General features: G+C 39.3%; 1 protein-coding gene across 4 annotated transcripts in view; it reads right to left on the bottom strand.

Annotated features, from left to right (window-relative positions):
• The window catches only part of MACROD2 (mono-ADP ribosylhydrolase 2), a 2,333,538-nt gene that overhangs the window by 1,398,763 nt on the left and 910,298 nt on the right, over positions 1 to 24,477 (bottom strand). Inside the window, exon 1 of one of the 4 annotated variants that reach the window (XM_069547116.1) lies at positions 17,684 to 17,860. The exons of the other annotated variants lie outside the window; for them this stretch is intronic. Coding sequence (XP_069403217.1) covers positions 17,684 to 17,728 — 45 coding nt within the window. The 5' untranslated portion in view covers positions 17,729 to 17,860. Of the gene's footprint in view, positions 1 to 17,683; positions 17,861 to 24,477 lie in introns of those variants that run through there. 4 annotated transcript variants of the gene reach the window in all.

Below are 24,477 nucleotides of genomic sequence, written 5' to 3'. Positions count from 1 at the left end.
ATATATTCAGGAATGGTCAAAGAAATATTTAGAAGCACAATAGCTCAGTATCAGTTTAAATTCCAACAGCAGGTAATTAACTAAAAAATTATGGCACATCCTTAAAATGTACCAAAGTAGCATAATTATTTGCTTGTACTAGGTATACATGAACACACAGAAAAACTTTATACATACACATACACCGGAAAATGTAAGTGAAAGATCTGAAAGAATATCGTCTGTTAGCAGGACTGTGAGACGACATGCCGTCTCTATTATCTTCTTTCTGCTTTTCCTATTGTCCCTAAGCTTTAGATTTGAGCAACATCACTTTAATAAAAAATTTAAATTGTTAAAATAAAAGGATACCAGGAAGATGGGTTATGACAATAACCTGGGTAGAATGTAATATTTCTTGCTTATAATCCTTTTTTACTTTATATAAGACTATGAAGTCTTCTATAGTAGATATTACTAAAAAATTACTTATATATTTTGAACTACTATTAATGCATATTAAAACTGTATTCAAATACAAATCAATATGTATGCCTGTGAAATTAAACATCTAGGCTCCAACCCTTTAATAAAAGCTAATAGTTTTGGAGAGCGACCAGAGTAAAGAACACGTCCAGGCAAGTTTTTATTTTGGCAAGGGAAATGCGCAAATACAAAAATAAGATGAATTCAATAATTATTATCTATAGCACAGGGAACTATCTTCAATATCCTGTGACAAGCCATGGTGGCAAAAAATATAAAAAAGAATGTATATAGGTGCATAACTAAGTCACTTTCCTGTACAGCAGAAATTGGCACAACAGTGTAAATTAACAAGTGTAGTTCAATAAGAAAGAATTATTACATTATCTATAAAATACAATCTCTGAAGTCTTTCAGGGTACAAAACCTAGGTCAGAATAAAATTTAAAACTTCTTTTCTGTAGCTGAAGTCAGTGGCAAGGGCTCTGGTTTGTATACACTGAGGTAATGCTTAAAGTCTCAGAGAGGGGATAATATCTACCTAGAAGTTACTGTGAAATAAAACGCCCAGGCCATACCTGAAATTCAAGCTGCTTTTATTACTGTTGTAATGTGTGGGGACTGGATAGAAAAAAGTAATTTGCACAAATCATCAACATAACTGTTGCAACCTCGTACTTAATGCAATCTGTATGGAAGGTGACTAACCACTGTGAAGATTGACAAGCAAATCCCAAGGATATCAATAAAGAGTTCAATAAGTCATTTGATGCCAACTTAATTTTTTTAATGTACTTGGAGTAGTCCCTGAGGGCCTTGTGGATGCCTCAAAGCAGTTCTGCAACAGCAAATGTCACAGTCGTCCAAGGACATGGGGATGCTAAGGTAGCATTCTTCATAAAATAAAACCAGGTTGCTCTCACCCTGACATCATAACAAAGACCTGATGGATGTGCACTCCGCGTGCTGAATTGATTTTTGTTAAGTCCCAGCTCTCATACTATTTTATCCTAATGTGCCTAAATAAGCAGTGTTGACTCCTTAATTTACTCATTTTAACACCAGCAGCTTCCAGGACTCCATTAACATGACGCCACATTGAGGTTGTCTGCTGAATCTGCTCACCTCAAATGTATGAAATCTGAATTTTTAAAACTGATAACACTGCCAGGAAAATTATTTCTTTTAAGGGCAATAGGAACTTGTGTATCAGCATTTTGAGTCACATCCATAAATACTTACATCAGAGGGTACAGTGAATTAATTAGGACACTTGGCTTATTAAGAGGGTTGACGGTAGGGACAGATTACAAATGGAAACTGAAGGTCCTAAACAAGTAGTGTAATATTTTGCCATCAAAAGAAGCCACTGCAGAGACATTCACTGGAAAGAAATTCAACAAGCAGAATGCAACTAAACAGATATACAAATTCTGCCAAAAGCAAAATAGACTATTAGGGTCTGGAGTAATTGGAAATGAACAGTAAATTTTGAAAGAAAATAAAAAGGAAGTGAGGAAAAGAATTACTTCGAGTAATATAGTATTTTAAAACAAATTGGAACCATACACCAAATAGAAGATTATTTTAACCAAGGCAAATTCAAAAGGAATTTCTATTAGAGACATTTGTATGATGTACAGTGATGAGGCAGAACCCCTGGGGATATCATAATACATGCATCTCTTTGGGAGTATAAGAAATGTATTTCTTTAGAAGTCAGCGAGGGGTACTGTGGTTTGGAATTGTTTCATTTATTTCTTAACTATCGGATGTTTATTTCTGGGTGTCTGGAGGTTGTATTTTATCACTCAGGGAATTGAGCTATTGTAGGGTGATATAGTCAATGAATTTCTCTTTCCATCAAGTTCAGTGTTTTACTAGTTTTAAAAGCAGCCATTATTTTTATTGTTGCAGCAAAGCCAAACACATGCTTTACTTTAGTTGCGCATCTGTACTGATAATGACAGGTGACCCGCTCTTGAGTACAAACCCCAAACTGTGACATTATAAAAGCCTGCCTCCTTATTGAAGCTTAGCCTTTTGCTCGTAAAAAACGAGGTGAAGGTCCAATTAGCGATTCAGAGGAAAATGGGAAGGCAGTCTTTTGTGCATGGGCATCTCCATTCGAAAACCTATAATCCATAATGAGCCCTGTTTAACACGACGGATGCTTTCCTTTCAGACAAGCCCAAATACCAGGTCACTAATGAGCAAGAATGTAAAACGCCAAGGCCATGAATGAAACAGGTTATTGTGAAAATTGGCCCATATTAAGAGATTTAAAAGACTTGGCTAGTTCTGTTTGGCCTGACAGGCCTAGCTAATTAATCAAATGCTTTGATAAGTAACTAACTTCTCACATTTTAAAAGGGAACTCTGATCTGCCAAACTGTGAAGGAAAAGAACAATCTTGATGTTACTTAAAATGTAAAGAATGGAATTTCATGGCCTTGTGCATGACCCATACTTATTTTGACAAGGGGCTTCTCCTCAAAGCCGTGATATCAGGAACACACCAATTAAAAAGTATTAGAAAATAACACATTTTTTTATGCCTCTGTTACAATTCTTTATTTCATGGAAGGCTTTCTAGCAATGACTTTGGAAGCTGTTGTCACTGGTCAGATTTGTTCAGAAGAAAGACCTGGCAATGGGGTGGAGCACAAGGGAGCCCGACCGCCCCTTGTCCAGCCCCGCTGCCAGTGCGCTCCTTTCGCTGCGCTCACTAGCAGGCATCGCTGTGGTACACGGGGAATTAGAATTTCCAAGAGTCCCTCTCTCCCATCCTCAATTCAAAGAACCCAACACATCAGGTGTCAAGCCTTTTGTCATGCTCAGAGTAAAAACACACAGGGCAGACACGCCAGCTACAAAAGACCGACTGGTTAAGAAGGCGGCTGAGGGCCATGGAAAAGGGAAAGACTTTGCAGGCACTCGCAGCCGGACTGAAACACCAGCCCCACTCTTAGAGCCATGTGACCTTGTACAGGTCCATGAAAACGCTGTGAATCCAATTTTCCTGTCTGAAAAATGGGACAAATTATACCATCTTTGCAGGGCAAAATCATCATTAAAGAGAGTAACTGGAACATGATAGAAAGTGAAAGTGAAACTTGCTCAGCCGTGTCTGACTCTTTGCCACCCCATGGATTATACAGTCCATGGAATTCTCCAGGCCAGAATACGGGAGTGGTTAGCTTTTCCCTTCTTCAGAGGATCTTCCCAACCCAGGGATCAAACCCAGGTCTCCCACATTGCAGGTGGATTCTTTACCAGCTGAGTCACCAGGGAAGCCCAAGAATACTGGAGTGGGTAGCCTATCCCATTTCCAGATGGATCTTCCCAATTTAGGAATCAAACTAGGGTCTCCTACACTGAAGGTGGATTCTTTACCAACTGACCTACCAGAGAATCCCTCTGGAATATGACTCAATTAATAGAGGGTATTTTTTCCTTCCCTCTCAGAACTTTCTGGGGCAGGCAGATACTTGGTGACCCCTGTAAGGAACCACATTTGCTTATACACCAATTTGTAGTCCCTCCCACTTGGACTCTGGCCTTTGTTATGGGACTGCTGCTGCTGCTGCTGCTAAGTCGCTCAGTCGTGTCCAACTCTGTGCCATCCCATAGACGGCAGCCCACCAGGCTCCCCCATCCTGGGATTCTCCAGGCAAGAACACTGGAGTGGGTTACCATTTCCTTCTCCAATGCATGAAAGTGAAAAGTAAAAGGGAAGTCGCTCAGTTGTGTCCGACTCTTAGCAACCCCATGGACTGCAGCCTACCAGGCTCCTCCACCCATGGGATTCTCCAGGCAAGAGTACTGGAGTGGGTTGCCATTGCCTTCTCCTTGTTGGCCAATGGGATATTAACAGAAGCTTTAAAAATGCCTGCACAGTGGAACATTCTCCTCTTAGAATGCTCACCCTTAAAATGATCTGTCTTTGAAATCAGCTGCCATTGTGTGGCCTGTCCATGTGGAGAAGTCATGTGAGGAGAATTGATACCCCTGTCATTGGCCAGCACTGACCTGCCAGCTACGAGCATGCATCATCATGGGAGAGGATCTACAGGCCCTGCACCTAAGCCACGCCATACGATGCCAAGTGGAGCAGAGATAAGCCATGCCACTGGGCCTGTACAATCTGCAAAATGGTTAGCAAATGAGTGATTGCTGTATTTTTAAGCCACTAAGTTTGGGGGTGAGCTGTTTGTAATAACCAGAATATTTATCACCTTTTCATTATCTGCTACTGTTACTGACTCCAAGAATTCTACACAGTGAAATATAGTCGTCAGTACTCATGATAAACCTAGTATTTTCTGAGGCCTTCAGAATTTCCTAATTGTTCATGAGCTTCAAACTGTTTTTGAAGATTGGCTGAATAACTCTGAATGAAATATGCAACTCCTTTTGGTCCTTATTTACTCCTGAATAAATGAAGTTTCCATACAAGAGATTAGTATATAAACAAATTTTAGAATTTTTCATATAATTGTTAGGAATATTTATATTAGTGTTTGGTTCTATATTTTAGTTCAGTCTATCAGTCATGTCCAACTCTTTGCAACCCCACGGACTGTAGCACGCCAGGCTTCCCTGTCCTTCACCATCTCTTGGAGCTTACTCAAACTCATGTCCATTGAGTCAGTAATGCCATCGAACCTTCTCATCCTCTGTTGTCCCCTTCTCCTCCTGCCTTCAAATTTCCCAGAATTCAGGTCTTTTCTAATGAGTTGGCTCTTCACATCAGGTGGCCTAAGTATTGGAACATCAGCTTCAGCATCAGTCTTTCCAATGAATATTCAGGATTTATTTCCTTTAGGATGGACTGGTTTGATCTCTTTGCAGTCCAAGGGACTCTCAAGAGTCTTCTCCAACACCACAGTTTAAAAGCTTTGATGTTTGGTGCTCAGCCTTCTTTATGGTCCAACTCTCACATCCATACATGACTACTGGAAAAATCATAGCTTTGACTATATGGACCTTTGTCAGCAAAGCAATGTCTCTGCTATTTAATATGCATCTAGGTTTGTCATGGTCTCCCCTGGTGGCTCAGAGGTTAAAGCGTCTGCCTCCAATGCAGGAGACCAGGGTTCGATCCCTGGGTCGGGAAGATTCCCTGGAGAAGGAAATGGTAACCCACTCCAGTATTCTTGCCTAGAGAATCCCATGGATGGAGAAGCCTAGTAGGCTACAGTCCATGGGGTCGCAAAGAATCGGAGAAGATGGAGCAACTTCACTTTCACTTTCACTGGTGGCTCAGATGCTAAAGCGTCTGCTTACAGTGCAGGATATCGAGGCTAGATCCCTGGGTTGGGAAGATCCCCTGGAGAAGGCAATGGCACCCCACTTCAGTACTCTTGCCTGGAAAATCCCATGGATAGAGGAGCCTGGTAGGCTACAGTCCTTGGCGTCGCAAAGAGTCGGACACGACTGAGTGACTTCACTTTCACTTTTCTTTCACTCAAGGTTTGTCATAGCTTTTCTTCCAAGCAGCAAGCGTTTTTTAATTTCATAGCTGCAATCACCATCTGCAGTGATTTTGGAGCCCAAGAAAATAAAGTCTGTCACTGTTTCCACTGTTTCCCCATCTATTTGCCATGAAGTGATGAGACCAGATGCCATGATCTTCGTTTTCTGAACATTGAGCTTTAAGTCAACTTTTTCACTCTCCTCTTGTTCTTTAGTTGCTCTTTGCTTTCTGCCATACTGGTGGTACCATCTGCATATCTGAGGTTACTGATATTTCTCCCACTAAAATTCTAGAATTCCAAGACTCCCTTTCAGTCTAGTATTTCCTGAAGTCTTCAGAATTTTCTAATATATCTGATTTCTAATTTACCTAATTTCAGCAAGGTATAGCCATGTTAATTTGTTTGGACCAAGAAAACTAAGCAGAAGTGAGGTACAGGATTTATAGAAAGATTCATTATAAAGAAGAGAAGAGCTCTTCTGGTACCACCCTCCCCTTTTCTAGCTTCCTTCCTACTGGAAAGGCTGATAATCCAGCAGAAATCTTAGAACATGAGATGACCTGGAGGGTGAAAGTCATGTCCTAATGATATAAAAACCCAGGTCCCTGGTGACGGGTGAGCCACCACAGCAGCTCTGGACTCCTTATGTCTCTACTTCTTTTACATGAGCATTAAAAAAAAAATTAAATTAACTTCCACCTTGTATAAGCCACTATTATTTTAGGCTTTCTATTATTTGGAGACAAACAATCCAAACAAATAAGAAGGAACCTAAGTATTTCAGTGCATGAAAAAAAAAAAAAAAAGGTTTGATTTTGGCCTTAAATTTAAAAACTTAAAAAGGAAAAAGAAAAAAACAGCAAAAAAATTCAGCACATCAGAAATAGGGACATTTGCCATAGGAAAATCAATACATACAGTTTAGAATACAAGAACCCATGCCTTTTTACTAAAATTTGTTTTGCATAGTCAAAGACATAATATGATAGTAACAACCATAATAATACAATAGAACTGGACAGGAACAGGAAAACCATTTATCTACTGCTAAATGTTTTCAATGTCTTGGCTGTGCCATTAAGCACACTTTGAGAAGATTCAAATAAAGGAAACACATTCAAAGTGAGGTAATTTGTTTAACTGTCACAAAATAACAGCAACATTTTTTAAACTGTTAAAGTACATAGATTCTATTCAGTAGAATGCAACTTGGAATTAATTCATAAGCCCACCCAAGACATGGGTAGGAGATGAGCATGACGGGTATGTGTATACCACAGGTGGTCGGTAAAAATCATCAACAGTTCTGTCAAAGCACCTTTTTATTTTTCAAAGGAAAACTGTAGCGAGGATCTTGAGTTTTTCCAATGAATGAAAAAAGCTGCTTTTATACTGAGCTCAATAAAAGAGTCTCAAACACAGTACTTGGATACAGTCTCAAAAAAAAAAAAACAAACAGAATAATCTTTGTTTATTTCCAAGGCAAACCATTTAATATCACTGTAATCCAAGCCTATACCCTGACCAGTAATTCTGAACAAGCCGAAGTTGAACGGATCTATGAAGACCTACAAGACCTTCTAAAACTAAAACCCAAAAAGGATGTCCTTTTCATAGGAGAGGGGACTGGAATGCAAAAGTAGGAAGTCAAGAAACATCTGGAGTAACAGGCAAATTTGGCCTTGGAGTACAGAATGAAGCAGGGAAAAGTTAATAGAGTTTTGCCAAGAGAACACACTGGTCATAGCAAACACCCTATTCCAACAACACAAGAGAAGACTCTATACATGGACTTCACCAGATGGTCAATACTGAAATCAGATTGATTATATTCTTTGTAGCCAAAGATGGAGAAGCTCTATGCAGTCAACAAAAACAAGACTAGGAGCTGACTGTGGCTTAGATCATGAACTCCTTCCTGCCAAATTCAGACTTAAATTGAAGAAAGTAGGGAAAACCACTAGACCATACAAGTATGACCTAAATCAAATCCCTTACGATTAAACGGTGGAAGTGAGAAATAGATTTAAGGGACTAGATCTGATAGAGTGCCTGATGAACTATGGATGGAGGTTTGTGACATTATACAGGAGACAGGGATCAAGATCATCCCCAAGAAAAAGAAATGAAAAAAAGCAAAATGGCTGTCTGAGGAGGCCTTAGAAATAGCTGTGAAAAGAAGAGAAATAAAAAGCAAAGGAGAAAAGGAAAGATATACAAATTCGAATGCAAAGTGCCAAAGAACAGCAAGGAGAGATAAGAAAGCCCTTCTCAGTGATCAGTGCAAAGAAATAGAGGGAAACAATAGAATGGGAAAGACTAGAGATCTCTTCAGGAAAATTATAGATACCAAGGGAAAATTTCATGCAAAGATGGGCTCAATAAAGGACAGAAATGGTATGGACCTAAGAGAAGCAGAAGATATTAAGAAGAGGTGCAAGAATACACAGAAGAACTGTACAAAAAAAGATCTTCACGACTCAGAAAATCACAATGGTTTGACCACTCACCTCGAGCCAGACATCCTGGAATGTGAAGTCAAGTGGGCCTTAGGAAGCATCATTACAAACAAAGCTGGTGGAGGTGATGAAATTCCAATTGAGCTATCTCAAATCCAAAAAGATGATGCTGTGGAAGTGCTGCACTCAACATGCTAGCAAATCTGGAAAACTCAGCAGCAGTCACAGGAGTGGGAAAGATCAGTTTTCATTACAGTCCCAAAGAAAGGCAATGCCAAAGAATGCTCAAACTACCGCACAATTGCACTCATCTCACACACTAGTAAAGCAATGCTCAAAATTCTCCAAGCCAGGCTTCAGCAATACCTGAACCATGCACTTCCAGATGTTCAAGCTGGTTTTAGAAAAGGCAGAGGAACAAGAGATCAAATTGCCAACATCCGCTGGATCATGGAAAAAGCAAGCGAGTTCCAGAAAAACATCTATTTCTGCTTTATTGACTATGCCAAAGCCTTTGACTGTGTGGATCATAATAAACTGTGGAAAATTCTGAAAGAGATGGGAATACCAGACCACTTAACCTTCCTCTTGAGAAATCTGTATGCAGGTCAGGAAGCAACAGTTAGAACTGGACATGGAACAACAGACTGGTTCCAAATAGAAAAAGGAGTACATCAAGGCTATATATTACCCTGCTTATTTAACTTATATGCAGAGCACATCATGAGAAATGCTGGGCCGAATGAAACACAAGCTGGAATTAAGACTGCTGGGATAAATATCAATAACCTCATATATGCAGATGACACCACCCTTATGGCAGAAAGTGACGAAGAACTAAAGAGCCTCTTGATGAAAGTGCAAGAGGAGTGTGAAAAGTTGGCTTGAATCTCAACATTCAGAAAACTAAGATCATGGCGTCCGGTCCCATCACTTCATGGCAAATTGATGGGGAAACAGTGGAAACAGTGAGAGACTTTATTTTGGGAGGCTCCAAAATCACTGCAGATGGAGACTGCAGCCATGAAATTAAAAGATGCTTACTCCTTGGAAGGAAATTTATGACCAACCTAGACAGCATATTAAAAAGCAGAGATATTACTTTGGTGACAAAGGTCCATCTAGTCAAGGCTATGGTTTTTCCAGTGGTCATGTATAGATGTGAGAGTTGGACTGTAAAGAAAGTTGACCACTGAACAATTGAACAAAAGAACTGTGGTGTTGGAGAAGTCTCTTGAGAGTCCCTTGAACTGCAAGGAGATCCAACCAGTCCATCCTAAAAGAAATTATCCCTAAATATTCATTGGAAGGACTGAAGCTGAAGCTGAAACTCCAATACTTTGGCCATCTGATGGAAGAACTGGCTCATTTGAGAAGACCCTGATGTTGGGAAAGGTTGAAGCAGGAGAAGAAGGGGACAACAGAGGATGAGATGGTTGGATGGCATCACCAACTCAATGGACATAAGTTTGAGTCAAGTCTGGGAGTTGGTGATGGACAGGGAGGCCTGGCGTGCTGCAGTCCATGGGGTCGCAAAGACTCAGACATGACCGAACAACTGAACTGAACTGAATTGATACTGATCTCAAACTTAGTGACAGATTGAAATACAGTTTCACAGTGAAAGATGGTATTTTCAACAAAATATTCAACAAAATATTGCCTCAATTAGATAAACATTTTACCTAGGAAACAAAGTCCACTTGTTTTCCTAACAATCATTGAAAATACCAGCCGAGCAGAGATTTTAAGTTCCCTAGACCCTACAATGCCAGAGCTCTTGTAGTATCATGAACACAGCTAGCAGGCTGCATAGACTGCAGCAAGAAGAGTGAGTGAGGCTGTCAGAAATGACACTTGAAAAAATTCTCTGACCTGTTCACCATTAGGTACACTATGTAAATTAAGCTTACTACACCAAAAAGACGTACATATCCTAAAATTTATTTTAAAGGAATGCAAGACACAAATAGTACTCATAATTAAAATCACTTTATTTATAATGAGTGAATTCCCAACTCTTCCTGTATACCTTCTATAGAATTTTCTTAAAACTTAAGGCAAACTTCTGAGCTGATCATCTTTTTGAAACTATTATCCAGTTTTCATTGGAAATGTATCTTAAGAGTTTCAACAGCTATAATTTTCTCACTGTTTTTCAACAAAGATTTAAATCTATTCATAACTCCTAAAATAAATCATCCAAGGATACACATATCACATTTCCAGTCAAAGTTTATTAAGTTTTAAGGAATAGAACCCTTGTTTTATACAAGATGGTAGATACTGGGGTTCTAAATGCACATTGGTATTCATGCCATGGTCTTTCCTATAGTCACGTAGGATTGTGAGAGTTGGTCCATAAAGAAGGCTGAGTGCTGAAGAAGCGTGGTGCTTTCAAACTGTGGTGCTTTCAAATTATGGCTCTGGAGAAGACTTAAGATTCTCTTGACTACAAGAAGATCAAACCAGTCAATGCTAAAATAAAATAACCCTGAATATTCATTAGAAGGACGGATGCTGAAGCTGACACTCTGATACTCTGGCTGCCTGATGCAAAGAGCCAACTCATTGGAAAGACCCTGATGCTGGGAAAGGTTGAAGGCAAAAGGTGAAGGGGGCAGCAGAGGATGAGATGGTTAGACAACATCACTGACTTAATGGACATGACTTTGAGCAAACTCAGAGAGAATGGAGGACAGAGGAGCCTGGCGTGCTGTAGTCCATAGAGTTGCAGAGAGATGGACATGGCTTGGCAACTGAACAACACCAATTCATGCCTCCAGAATAGGTTTTGGTGCAACATCTTGTTCAAAGATACAAGATACCAAATACTTGTATATTTTTGTATCAATAAATAAACATTTGAACACTAAGCTGAATATTAAACATCTATGTAATGTATAAAATCAAAGAAATGTATATTTTAGTGAAAGGCCAAATCTAAAGCACTTATGGGATGTCTCTACTAGACAGAAGTCCCTGTCAACAGAAGTGCTGCTTTATGCACACGTGTGCCAGTAAGCTGGGAAGTGCCAGAGGGACTCCTGAACAGTCTGACCTGCATGGAAGCTGACAGTGGTCTTGAGTGTTCTCCTTAGACTCGTATTTGATCAACCTGAGCATAAAATGGAACCACCTGAATCAAACTGGACCACTCGGCCCCTCCATTATTCTGCTAGCCCAGAACCATGCCTTCAGATGTGAGCTGGACTTACAGAAAACAAAAGAGAACAGAGGAAAGGGGGGAGACACTTCGGGGAAATATGCCATCTGTCACACATGATGGGAACTCTGGCTCTCAACCTTGGCTGCACATTAGAATCACCTGGGAGCTTTTAAAAATCCAGATGCCCAGGCTGCACACAAGACCAATTAAATCAGGATTTGGGGGAGACGGGGCTCAGCATTTAGGACTGTTTCAAAAACTCCCCAGATGATCCCAGCCATTCTGTCTGACCACACTCTCCCTGAAGTATTGGCAGTTAGGAAAGTCATCAAGAAAACAAGGAAAAGGAAACATGTAATTCCCCCTAGTGAAACACAATCTAATTCCTGACTGCCAGATTAAGATATTGACACAATTATGCGTATTTTATTAGACTGAAAAAAGGAGCCATCATTTTATTTCAATTTGTCCAACTGCTAAAAGAATAATGTATTCCAGTGCCAATATGCCAAATCTAAAACAATTCATATGAAAGGCATCTGTTTATGAATTTTAGCAAGATTGGAGAACTGCCAAAGCATGTTTTCCAGCAGATCTAGGAGGCTTAGCAGGTAGTAAGCTTAGCTGGCATGTAGGGCCTTGTGTCAATGAAAACATAGAACTCTGGTTTTCTAACTATTCATAATTGGGAAATTAGAGTTTATGGTTCCGGAGGTTTTTCACGTACTTCACCTCGTCTGGGCATAATGACAAACTGACACCTAGGTACCCAAGCGTCATGTGAACAGTGTGTAAATGCTGCACAGAGGCACAGCTGCTCAGCCTAACGGAGAACAAAACACAGCAACACACAGTGAATACGTAAGAAAAATTCCCATGAATCAATTCACTCAGGCATACTACTGAAAATCCTTAAAAAAAAAAAAAACCAGGAATCTCTTTCCATGGAATACCCAAGGGTAACCAGTGTAACAAAGTGGTTAATGACAACACAAGATGAAAATAAACATCACAACCCCACTCTGTCTGGATTCATATTACTTAGATGAGAAGCTAACACATTCTGGAAAAGCTCACTTAAGTACACTGGTGATGAATTATCTTTCCCTTAGCTTAGTAGACAAGACTCAGGCCTAACTCTCCTGACCTGTGAGTAAGCTGAGCCAGCTACATGTTCATCAAATGATAGCATAGAAGCTGTCGCTTCACAGATAAAGCTCCTTTTAAAAAAGTATAGCAGACAAACAAGAAAATGGAAGGTGAATTAATTCTTCATCACACTACCTTCAGATACCAAAAGAGTTGTATCTGTATTAACATCTCCTTTTAGAATGAGAGGGTGGGGTCCCTCTAGATCTTTGGCTAGCAGGTAGAAATCAGCTTTCATAGGGGCAAACTTAAAGGTTTTCAGAAGCTGCGCTAATGTACCCTGCTGTCCAAATCAGAAGCCCAGGCAATGTCACTATAGCCTTCTCCTTCCTGGAAACCTCACTCATGTCTTCCCTTCCTAAATCCTCAGTGTCCCCCAGAGAAATCCACTCTGTTCCCTCTCACTAGCAGCTCTCCACAGTGATTATCAGAATACCTGGTGCAGCTTCCTTGACCCTGGGTTTACTCCTATTCAATCCTTTTACCACAGGCATAGGAAGCTTTCTAAAATGCAAATAGAGACGGGCTCTCCTTCATAAACTTCCCAAGGCCGTTAGAATGGGAAAGTTGTATCCACAGCATGGTTCACAGGGCCTCCATCGTCCCAGTTGCTTCTGCCTCCACTGTCCATCGTGAAGTTCATGTCCCCGCCCTACTGTCTTCTCTAAGCTGGAATGAAGCCTCTGGGCCTTCAGACATGCTGTTCCCTGTGCCTGGAACCATTCTCCCCAACCCTTTCCCACTTCGGCCTTGTTATATTTTAATATTTTGCTTAACAGTCACTTTCTCAAGAAAGCTTTTTCTAATCCCTAAAATCAATCAGATCCCCTGGCTCTGGGCTCCCTTAGCACCTGCACGTCTTTCACTGTAACACTCAGATGTAGTGTGCACAGATTTGCTTAATAGCTTTGTGATCTCCGCTGCTGGCTATGAGAAGCTGTAAGAGGGTGGCGGGGTGTCTGTCTCATTCATGCTGGTGTGCGTAGGGCCTAGCTATGTGTCTAGTCTATGGTCAGTTTCCAAGGTCAGTTTCTCTTTTGAACAAATAGATGAAACTTGCACATCCTTTTGGTGTACATTGTCTTTCTTATCAATAAGTTCTGCAAACATACCTCAGAATACAAGATGCCCAGGTTAAAGTTTCAGTGGATCAGATTTTCATTAATATACACTGAAGATGGCAATCTGCCTTGCAGAACAGTTGTCAAGATTTTAGAGATAAGGTATGTCTGGTGACACGTAACTCATGTTCCATAAGCTGGGAACCATGACTATCATTACCATCTCTGCAGGCACCTCGGAAGAAATCCAAGGAAGAGTAATGTAGAAACTCTCTAAATACCAATACTGTTTGAGATAATCACATACGTCTGTTTGCATTACTGTAGCTGTACTTTACACTTTGGATTAAAAAACACATATCCTTAAATATTATACTTTTTGGTATAATTTATTCAGTGTGCCTTCATCCAAAAATTGTGTACTGACTGGCCTTCAGATACGTGCATGTTCCATAGTAGTAGCATTCCTTTATATAAAACTGCATATTTCAGCATGCAGCATTCCTATTTTCTCCTGTAAGTAGAGTCATAATATGCTCACGTCACAATCTTGAACAATCGTGTGACTATTCCAGCCAGAGAACACAGCTACTAAAATAACCTGACTGGAACCGTAAATTGCTGCTCTTCCTCTTCCATGCACAAGCCCCTTCAGAGGGATACACGGAGAACCAAAGGTGAAGACAGGGACCTTCAAAGTTAATAAAAGAACCACAGCCACTCTAGATTGGTACTAGGAATCTGTCCTTTCCCACAGATGGAGCACATACTCAAACTTCTTTGCACTTCAAAAACCTTCCCTGGCCTATCCCCTCCTAAGCCCGTTACCCTGACTGTGAGTACCTCATTAGTGTCAATTTGTCATAAACTCTTTCTTAGTGTCTGCCTCTGTGCCTCAAACAGTGGTCTCTGGAAGAGAGATCAATAAAGGTGTGTAAACTAATGAATTGATGAATGCATAGTTGAGAAATGATTGTTCTCTCTTTCCATGAAAATGAAAGTGTTAGTCACTCAGATGTGTCTGACTCTTTGCGATCCCATGGGCTATAGCCTGCCAGGCTCCTCTGTCCATGGGGATTTTCCAGGCAAGAATACTGGAGTGGGTTGCCATGCCCTTCTCCAGGGGATCTTCCCCACCTAGAGATCAAACCCAGGTCTCCTGCATTGCAGGCAAATTCTTTACTGTCTGAGTCACCAGGGAAGTCGGCTTTCTTTCCACAGATTGTGACAAAATAGAGCCAGGTGAGCATGAGCCCATGGAAAGTATGGCAGATACTTTGGGCGGCACGCTTAGGTCTCCCAGCTGTTTTTGTTTTAGCTCCGATTATGTTCCAGCTGCCTTATCTGCTTCCGTTTGCATCGGGGTTTTTCTGAAGCTCCAAAGACTACTGTGCTCATGTGCATGGCAGGCCAGACCAGTCAGAAAAAGTTCCATTTCCAGCCCAGCAGCATTCAGCCAACATCTGATGAGAGTCGGTGTATAAATACACCACTTCCCTCACCCTTTGGATAGAATAAGTCTGAGATAGCTTTAAAATATCTCGAAGAATTCTACTTGCTGCTTCCCCCTGGCCGATTCATTTCTCACTCCCCTCTCAGTAACTTATGAATTTCCCAAACGTATGACTTACACCTTGACGTGGGATCTAGTTCTAAAGGAAACTCTAATTAAGACAAAAACAAACAAAAAAACCCCCACAAAACATAAAAGAAGAATATAGAAATTAACATGTACTCTAGCTAAGAAAGTCTGTAAGATTATTTTGTCAGGCTGCCAAAATGTATAAGTCTAAATAAGATTTCCTTTAACTTCCATGTATGATAACTTGCTAAATTGTATACTCTGATATAAATAAGACAACACAGTGTACACATCCTTGACAAGCAGTTTTCAACATTAGACGTGTGTGAGCCACGGGAGCAATACACATTGTAGACATAAGTAAACTAATAAATTGGTCACGGGCAAAGTGTTCTTGATGAAAGCACTGGCTCCCTGCCACAAAATGTTTCTTCAAGCATGATTTCAAATGTGATATCGCTCAAAAAAAAGAAAAAAGAAAAAAAGGAGTGCAGTTTCAAATATATAAAATGCTCTGATGGTTCTGTTTGCTTAGGAACAAGTGTATCAGTTAAGAATCCTAATATTCATTAGCATTCACACTTCAAGCCTCCAAAACATGAGAATGAATGGAAAAAATATATATAAATTGAAAGTTCAAAATTAAAAGTTTCTTCAAAAACTAAGTTGTCTCTGAACGATGTTTTTGAAATTATGTTGCTCAGTAGCAACCTTTTACTTACATATATTCTTATAAAATGTTAGTATATATGATTTGAATGTTTAAGGAAAATTTTACTTAGGTGAGTAGTTTTCTTTTTAGCTCAAATAACTACTAGTGCTGAATCTTTCACTTTGCATACTGTAGTTGTTTATTTTTTAAATCATTTTACACAAGTCAAACACAATTGTGTTTTATCAGATGATAGAACAGAATGATGGTTTTAAGGCCAGCACCTCACATGATATAATTTAATTCTATTACCCAATCTGTCCAGCTATTTTGACTGAATATGATCAATAACGAAAAATACTTCAATCCCTCTCTTTGATGAATCATAAGTTTCCATCCTTAAAATGAGTGTGAAAAAAGGATTATTTAGATGCATCTTTAAAAGTACAGTTTATGCACATATAAGTATTATATATGCATATAAATGGAAAAACATGAAAGCTGCTTTGTTATAGAAGAAGTAGGTCTTTTAAAAGTTAAAGAAGTGTAATATATTCATGGGGTCGCAGAGAGTCAGACACGACTGAACGACTGAACCGAACTGAACTGAATATATTTATATGGATGAAAGAATAGAAATATAAAGTAATTTGTAGAATACAAAGTAATACACCAGCTTCTGAAAACTTTTGAAGGTCTTCAGTAATTTAACTTATTTACTTATTAGTACCTTTATAGGTTGGGAGTCTTGCTTCATAACGAGTATCCTACTCTATTTCAAATTCCTAAATTTTGACTTTTTAAGCAACATTTTTGCTATTGTAAAGTCAAAAGGAAAATGAAGATGTCTGGAAAACAGAGAAAATGAAGGGAGACTGGCACCATGGGATTTTGGGGTTCCATATCTGGGAACTTAATCTGGCAGACATCCTCTCTTTCTTCTACATCTTAAATCTGTCACCCATTTATTTTTCCCCTTTTGATAAATCCTCCTTGTTTCCTTTTCCCCCACAAACCTACCATGTTATCACTCTGTACATTCACTGACAAATTTCTGAAAGGAGTAGCGAACTGAAACTCAGCTTATGGCTCCTTCCATTTTCTGTGCAACCCCTCATAGTGTGGGCTCTAAGTTTCTATCAGTTAACGCCTTTTATTTGCAAAGGACGGAAAATCAAGTCACCTGTTACGGAATAAAATAAAACATATGGGCTCTGCAACCAAGAAGTGGAATTGTCAGTCTGGATTTAGGCACCATCAGATAAAGACCCTCCAACAGCATCACCAAGAAATCTACCATTGTTTACTTTTTGGCTCTTTTTTCTCTATTCAGTTGATCAGGTGGACAAAGAGTGAGTGGAAGGTTGGCTCCCCAGAGGAAAACTGTGATGGAGTTTACTAATACTGATTATTTCAGAAGTCACCAACCCTCGGGCAACTCTAGTGGCTCCCTCTCTCTTTTTCTTTCTCCTCATACTCACCAGTGAGATCCAGGATACTACTCAGCTCTTAAATCCTCGACTTCCTTCATTTTACTTTTGTCTGGGGCTTCCCTTGTAGCTCAGTGGTTAAAGAATCTGCCTGCAGTGCAGGAGACCCGGGTTCGATCCCTGGGTTGGGAAGATCCCCTGGAGAAGGAAACAGCAACCCACTCCAGTATCCTTACCTGGAAAATCTGATGGACAGAGGAGCTTGGTGGGCTGCAGTCCATGGGGTCACAAAGAGTCGGGCACGACTGAGCGACTGTCACTTACTTGGAGGTCCTCCCTTGACCAAGCTCTTATAAACAGATATCTGTCTTTTCAGCTCTTGACTCTTTTCCTTCCTTAAACTCTTGCTAAGCAACTTCACTTCCCAGATAGGCTTCTGCTATCAACTCTGTGTGGGAGACTTCCACGTGTACACGTCAAACTGCAAGTTACCTCCAGTAATGGGCTAAATCGTGTCCTTCCCAAGAGTCACACACTGAAGCTCTAACTCTAAACTGAATGGTATTTGGAGATGAGGTCTTTGGGAGGAATTAGGTTTAAATGAGGTCCTAAGGGTGAAGCCCTCACAAGGGGATTATTGCCCCTAAAAAGAGACATCAGAGGGCTTGCCTCCTTCTCTCTCCACATGTGAGAACACAGGAAGAAGGCAGACATCTAAATCGCCGGCATGTTGATCTTGGATTTACCAGTGTACAAGGATAGCAGTCCAAGAAAGATACCTCCCAACTTTAAATCTTCACTTCCACTTGTCTTTTGAATGTCTTCCACGCAACTGTCATCATAACTATCAAGCAAACTCAACAAATGATGACCTACACGCCAAATCTGGCCCAAGGCTATTTTTGGAAATGAAGCTTATTATATCCTAACCATGTCCATCCTTTCATGTACAGTGTATGGCTGCATTAATGTTACAAAGGCAGAGTTAAACAGCTGCAACAAAAACCATATGGTCTGCAAAGCTTAAAATATTTACTATCTGGCCCTTTCTTAGGAAGATTTTCTGATCTTTGCTTAGAACAATAATTGTTTTTCTTAGCAATAGATCAGAATCCCGTGGGGAGCTTTCAGTAATCTCATAGTCTCACCCAGTTAAACTGTGATCCAGTTCAACCAAGGCATCAGGATTTTTAAAGGCTCCCAGGTGATCCCAATGTGCAGCCAAGATGAAGATTCACTGCTACAGAAAAAAACCTCTGTCCCCAATCTTTGGTATTAATGTCACCATTCTCCCAGGGAAAAATTGTCATCGGTGCCTTTTTGCCTGCCTACTCTGTTAGCTTAATCCATTCAGCGTCATGTTCTACTGTGTTTAGATCAGAAATCTTATTATCAACTTCCTTCTACTCAGGCCCTCATCATCTTTCACTTGGCCATTTCAACAACCTCTCGATGAATCTCTTTTTGCTTTGGTTAATCCTAGTGGGGGTCTCTAGAATTTTACTCTAGTATAAAGTCTTAATCATGCCACTCCCATACCAAAATAGACCCTGACTTTGGACATCTTACTAAACTCTGTTATAAAATGAAATCTTTTTATTTAGATACAATTTTATAGGTAGATAATAATCTACAATTAGTGATAATTTTGTCTTTATGTGTATATATAACGTATGTGCTATTACATTGGCTAAAATATCTGGCATAATGTTGAACAGTAAATTAGCATTCATTCCGGACTTGCCTCTATCTCATGGCAATACTTACTATCATTTTCCAGTGCTATTATAAATATATTCTTTTTTTTTATTCTTGAGTCCTTTCAACAGAATTTTAGGTGAGTTGTACCTTATCTACCATTTTGGTTCATTCTCATTTTCTTTCGAGATGTTATATGAGGAATAAATCAGATCTAAGATTTATCTAACAATTCTTACTAAGATCTCAAATTCATCCACCTCCTTTGAAAGGTATCACTAAGAGAAGAATAAGTAAAGAAATTGAAATTGCAAGTGTTCCACTTGAAACAGAGATTTGTCTTGGTCAACCAATACTACACAATAATACAAAAAGGATGAATAGCTGAGAATAATTATAATTTGAAACCTGGAGATTCCAGGTTTGACTCATAATGAGAATGACATAATTATGTTTCCCAAAACTCTTTCCTAAAAAAATAATGATAGAGTACAAACCATTTGTTGAACTGGAATCAGCAGATTTTCTAATGAAAAAATTTGGAATAATGAACAAGTAAATAATCTCTTGTCCCCCTTATAACTAAGCTACTCCAGTGTATATATAACCTCAAATTAAATCTATTTCTTTAATATGATCTTTTTCTCAGACCTGTGTAAAAATCCGGCCTCCGCTGCTCACTATAAATGCATGAACTTTGGAAGTCACATTGTTTCTTTAGAGCCTCAGTGTCCTCATCCACAAGAGGGTCAATCAGAACTATATACTTATTTAAACTCCCTGTGACATTAACAGGACCAAAGACAACAGTGGATGTGGATTCCTTCTGTGTATTAAAACATTCACTACAAGTGTTTTGATGTTATGATATTACTGCTTTAATTGTGGAAAAAAGAAGTCAAAGAAAGTTTGGAATGGGAGAAAGGGAAGTTTGACCTTCAGGAAATTTGGCTTTGGACTTGATCAGGTCTTATTATTTGGGCAAATGATTCCATCTCATTGTACTTTCACTGACCTACCTTCTTGGGAGTATTAAGCTCAGATATGGCTTAATATCAACTCATATCCTAACAGATATCAAAGCGTTTAAGAAAGATGAAAGCACTCTAAAGCCTGGAGGATCTTCACATATTCACAATAAGGATATTTGTTCTAAAAATACAGTGAATTCTAGTTGTGTTCATTGACAGAGATATGTAAGACAACAACATTAAAACAAGATTATACTCATGTAAAGCACTCAGGTTAAGAAGTGAGAAATGTAGGAATTAAAATCAGAGAAGCATAGACCGTGGTAATTGCTCAGTTTAATCCAAGTCTATCGTCATGAACTGCAGAACCGGGGTAGAGGAACACTGCAACGGGAAGCAAAAATAAAACAAAGGATGGAAAGGAACTCTTGATTGTGCTAAGAAGAACCTAGTGATTTGGAAGCAAAATCAACAACTAACTGACCGACTATAAGTGCAACAATTAGACACCGAAGGTCAAGTAGAGTGTAAAGGGCAACTTAAATGCCTTAAGGAAAAATGACCAATTCTACATTTGGCGCTTTCAACAACAGTTTGAGATAGTTAATCATAAGGGTTAAATGAAATCATACATGAAAAGAGTTGACAGCACTGTTTTGGCACATCGTAAACACTTAGTAAATGTTACGATGTTAAGTATTGCTAATGTTATCGTTATTATGAACTCGTGATTGAATGCTATACAATACTAGAAAGGGAATCTTATTCAATGAAAAATTAGACTCCAATTTAGCTATAATATTCAGTAACTGAACAGCACCTCTAAGAATGACATTCCAATTTTATATTTGAATTAAAAGAGGGAATTTCGATATTGAGAGATAAATACATGTACACAGGGAACAGATATAGTGATATATTCTGTTAAGGCAAATATTTAATCTATGGAAACATCAATGTCATTTAGAAACTATTTATGGAAGCATGCATGCAAATTCCTAAATTAAAAAAAAATTTACTTAAGAGTTTAAAGATTTTTTTTTTCTTTTCCAAAGATTCACTGCTGGTTTTTTTTTTAAATGCATAGCCCAGTTATATATCTTATTTGAAATAAGATATAACTTGACCTAGACACAATTTTCCCCAGTAAATTATTCCTTTCTGGGAAATAACAGTGCACAGCTTACATTACTTAAAATATGTTACTTAATTTTTAGGGGGTGTAAGAGCCTTAAGGATTCTGCAACATGGATTATGTCCAGATTACTCTACTGAAACTTCCCTTTTATTTGCCAAATCCCAGGTCATCTTTTCAGGGCATAGCATCTGTGATCACATTCATTTTAAGATACTATTTGCTCCTTCATCCACACATTGAGTAAATATTCAAGGTATGTACTTTCTTTTACAGTTCTTCTCAAAGTCCTGGAGCTGCAAACTCCCTCTTCTGTGCTATCTCAGCATCCTTCCCCTGTCTTTATCATCATACTCATTGTCATGTTCTACAATTATTTCTTCGATTATCTGTCCCCTTCAATCAGCACTTGAAGGGCAAGGATGACAATAATTTAGTCATCTTTGTGGCCGTAGTAAATAGCCAGGTTCCTCAACATGGTACATATTCTCAGATGTTTGCTGAATGAATGATTATCACAGAAAGAAATGATCCTTCAAAAGATGCTGTCGCTCAAAACCTCCCATTCTTTTTGGGTACCATTTCTCTCTACTGATGGGTTTTATTTACATTGCCAAACTTTAATTTTTTAGTGTCTGCCAAAAAAAAATAATCTATTATGTATGCACACACCAGCCAGTAGAATGTTTTATTACAAAGATATAATGTCTGTTAACTCTCCTCCATAACTTATTTCTATAAAGTTATGATATCAATTTTATTTTGAAACAAAAATTGCAAGCATTTATAGCTACCCAGCAGTGAAAAGCTACAAAGCTGCTACCTTGTATTCCTCCTTATATGTTACTTCTGGCTGCCTCCAGGGTTGAGAAAGGGTGGTGGTGACATGGCAAAGTCCTCAAATAAAACTTTAGATTATGCCCTGAAGAGAACTGTGTACAAGCACAGACTCGGAATGCAATCTCTGCCGATGCTCTTTCAGGGCTCATCTTCCAACCAATCACTCTTATTTAAAGCTAGTTTACCCAAAGAGGTGTTGAGACATTGCTGAAGTTGGGGGTGTGGAAAGAAAGATAAGGGAGAAGAAAGGTTATATTCAGACCCAGATATCATTTTTAAAGAACTATTGTCATCTTCATGCTCATTTCTATCTAAAGGTATATTAGATGCCCTTGGGAAATAAGGTTTTCTATTTGAGTTGTAACTGACAGCAACAGTCCTCTTGGGTGCTTATTAGGTATAGGGCACTATTTTTAAAATCAAAAGAATTGGTGCTTTTGAACTATGGTTTGGAGAAGACTCTTGAGAGTCCCTTGAACTGCAAGAAGATCCAACCAGTCCATCCTAAAGGAAATCAGTCCTGAATATTCATTGGAAGGACTGATGTTGAAGCTGAAACTCCAATACTTTGGCCACCTGATGTGAAGAGCTGACTCATTGGAAAAGACTCTGATGCTGGGAAAGATAGAAGGCAGGAGGAGAAGGGGACAACAAAGGATGAGATGGTTAGATGGCATCACTGACTCAATGGACATGTCTGAGTAAACTCTGGGAGTTGGTAATGGACAGGGAGGCCTGGCGTGCTGCAGTCCATGGTGTTGCAGAGTCGGGCATGACTGAGCGACTGAACTATTTTTAATGTTTTTTTTTTTGTTGTTGTTGTATGTATGTAAACTCATTGAATTCCTGCTTTTAGACATGAGGGACTGAAGCATTGAAATGTCAGATGATGTGCCCAAGGTCAGACAGAGAAAATGGGAGGTTCGGGGTCTGAGCATCTATGAAAATCCTAACAAGCAAACTCTCTGCAATTCCCAACTTTGTGACCTGAGTTGATAGCAACTACATGCTACCATACAGTTTCTCCTCCTTATAAGCCATTGCATCTTAAACCCCAGGAGAGGAAAACAAGGAGGTGTTCCGGAGTCTACTCCTTTTAGCTGTATGACATGGCAACAGTGAAAGCTGATGGGCTGTGCTCACCCACTATGGGTGGCATCATGGCATGGGGTTCAGCAAGTTTATGGGCTTTAGAATCAGAGCGACCTAAGTTGGAATCTTGGCTCTGTTACTTCTTACCTGTATCACCTTTGTGAAGTTCTTTTCATGTATTTATTTTTAGGTGAATTACTCCAACTTTAATTTTCAAAATTAAAAAAAATAGCTATTCCAGTTTCTTTGCTTTCCCACAGAAATCTTGTAATCAGTTGGCACACGTCTGCACAAAATTCTGTAAGTATTTGGTTGATAGTGTTCAGTTCCTCTATGTCCTTGCTGATGTGCTGCCTGGTGGTTCTATCAATTACAGTGAGACCAGTGTCAAAGTCCATGACTGTAATTGAAGACATGTCTGTTTCTCTTTTCAGTTCTGCCAGTTCTGTTGCTTGGTACATACACATTTTAGATTATATCTTTTTTAATGAATTGACCCATTTATCATTATAATATCTTCTTTTGATGCTGGCAATTGTCTTTGTTCTGAAGTCTGTTTTGTCTCATATGAATAGAACTACTCTGACTTCCTTTGATTAGTATATATGTTGTGAAATTTTATTTATCTATTTGTTTTTGATTGTGCTGAATTCTTGTTTTCTCTAGTTGTAGAGAGTGGGGGCTACTCTTTAGCGGCAGCGTGTGGGTTTCTCGTTTCAGCGGCTTATCTTGGGGAGCACGGGCTCCAGGGTGCACAGGCTTCAGCAGTCAGGCCATACGAGCTCGGCAGCTGCAGGTCCAGGCCCAACAGTGTGGCGCACAGGCTTAGTTTAGTTGGTCCCGGGTACATGGGATCCTCCCAGAATAGGGATTGAATCCATGTCTCCTGCATGCAGGCAGATTTTTCACCACTGAGCCACCACAGAAGCCCCTGATTAGTATATGTTTTAAGGAAACTTCAAAATTTTAGAATAGCTTTAGATTTACAGAAAAATTGCAGAGATAAAATAGGTTTGTATATACCTCACTTTATTTTTTTGGGCTCCAAAATCACTGCAGATGGTGATTGCAGCCATGAAATTAAAAGACGCTTACTCCTTGGAAGAAAGGTTATGACCAACCTAGATAGCATATTCAAAAGCAGAGACATTACTTTGCTGACTAAGGTCCGTCTAGTCAAGGCTATGGTTTTCCTGTGGTCATGTATGGATGTGAGAGTTGGACTGTGAAGAAAGCTGAGTGCCGAAGAATTGATGCGTTTGAACTGTGGTGTTGGAGAAGACTCTTGAGAGTC

This window comes from Ovis canadensis, chromosome 13, assembly GCF_042477335.2.
Source record: "Ovis canadensis isolate MfBH-ARS-UI-01 breed Bighorn chromosome 13, ARS-UI_OviCan_v2, whole genome shotgun sequence".
NCBI classification, from domain to species: domain Eukaryota; kingdom Metazoa; phylum Chordata; class Mammalia; order Artiodactyla; family Bovidae; genus Ovis; species Ovis canadensis.
This window is presented reverse-complemented; position numbering and strand designations above follow the sequence as displayed.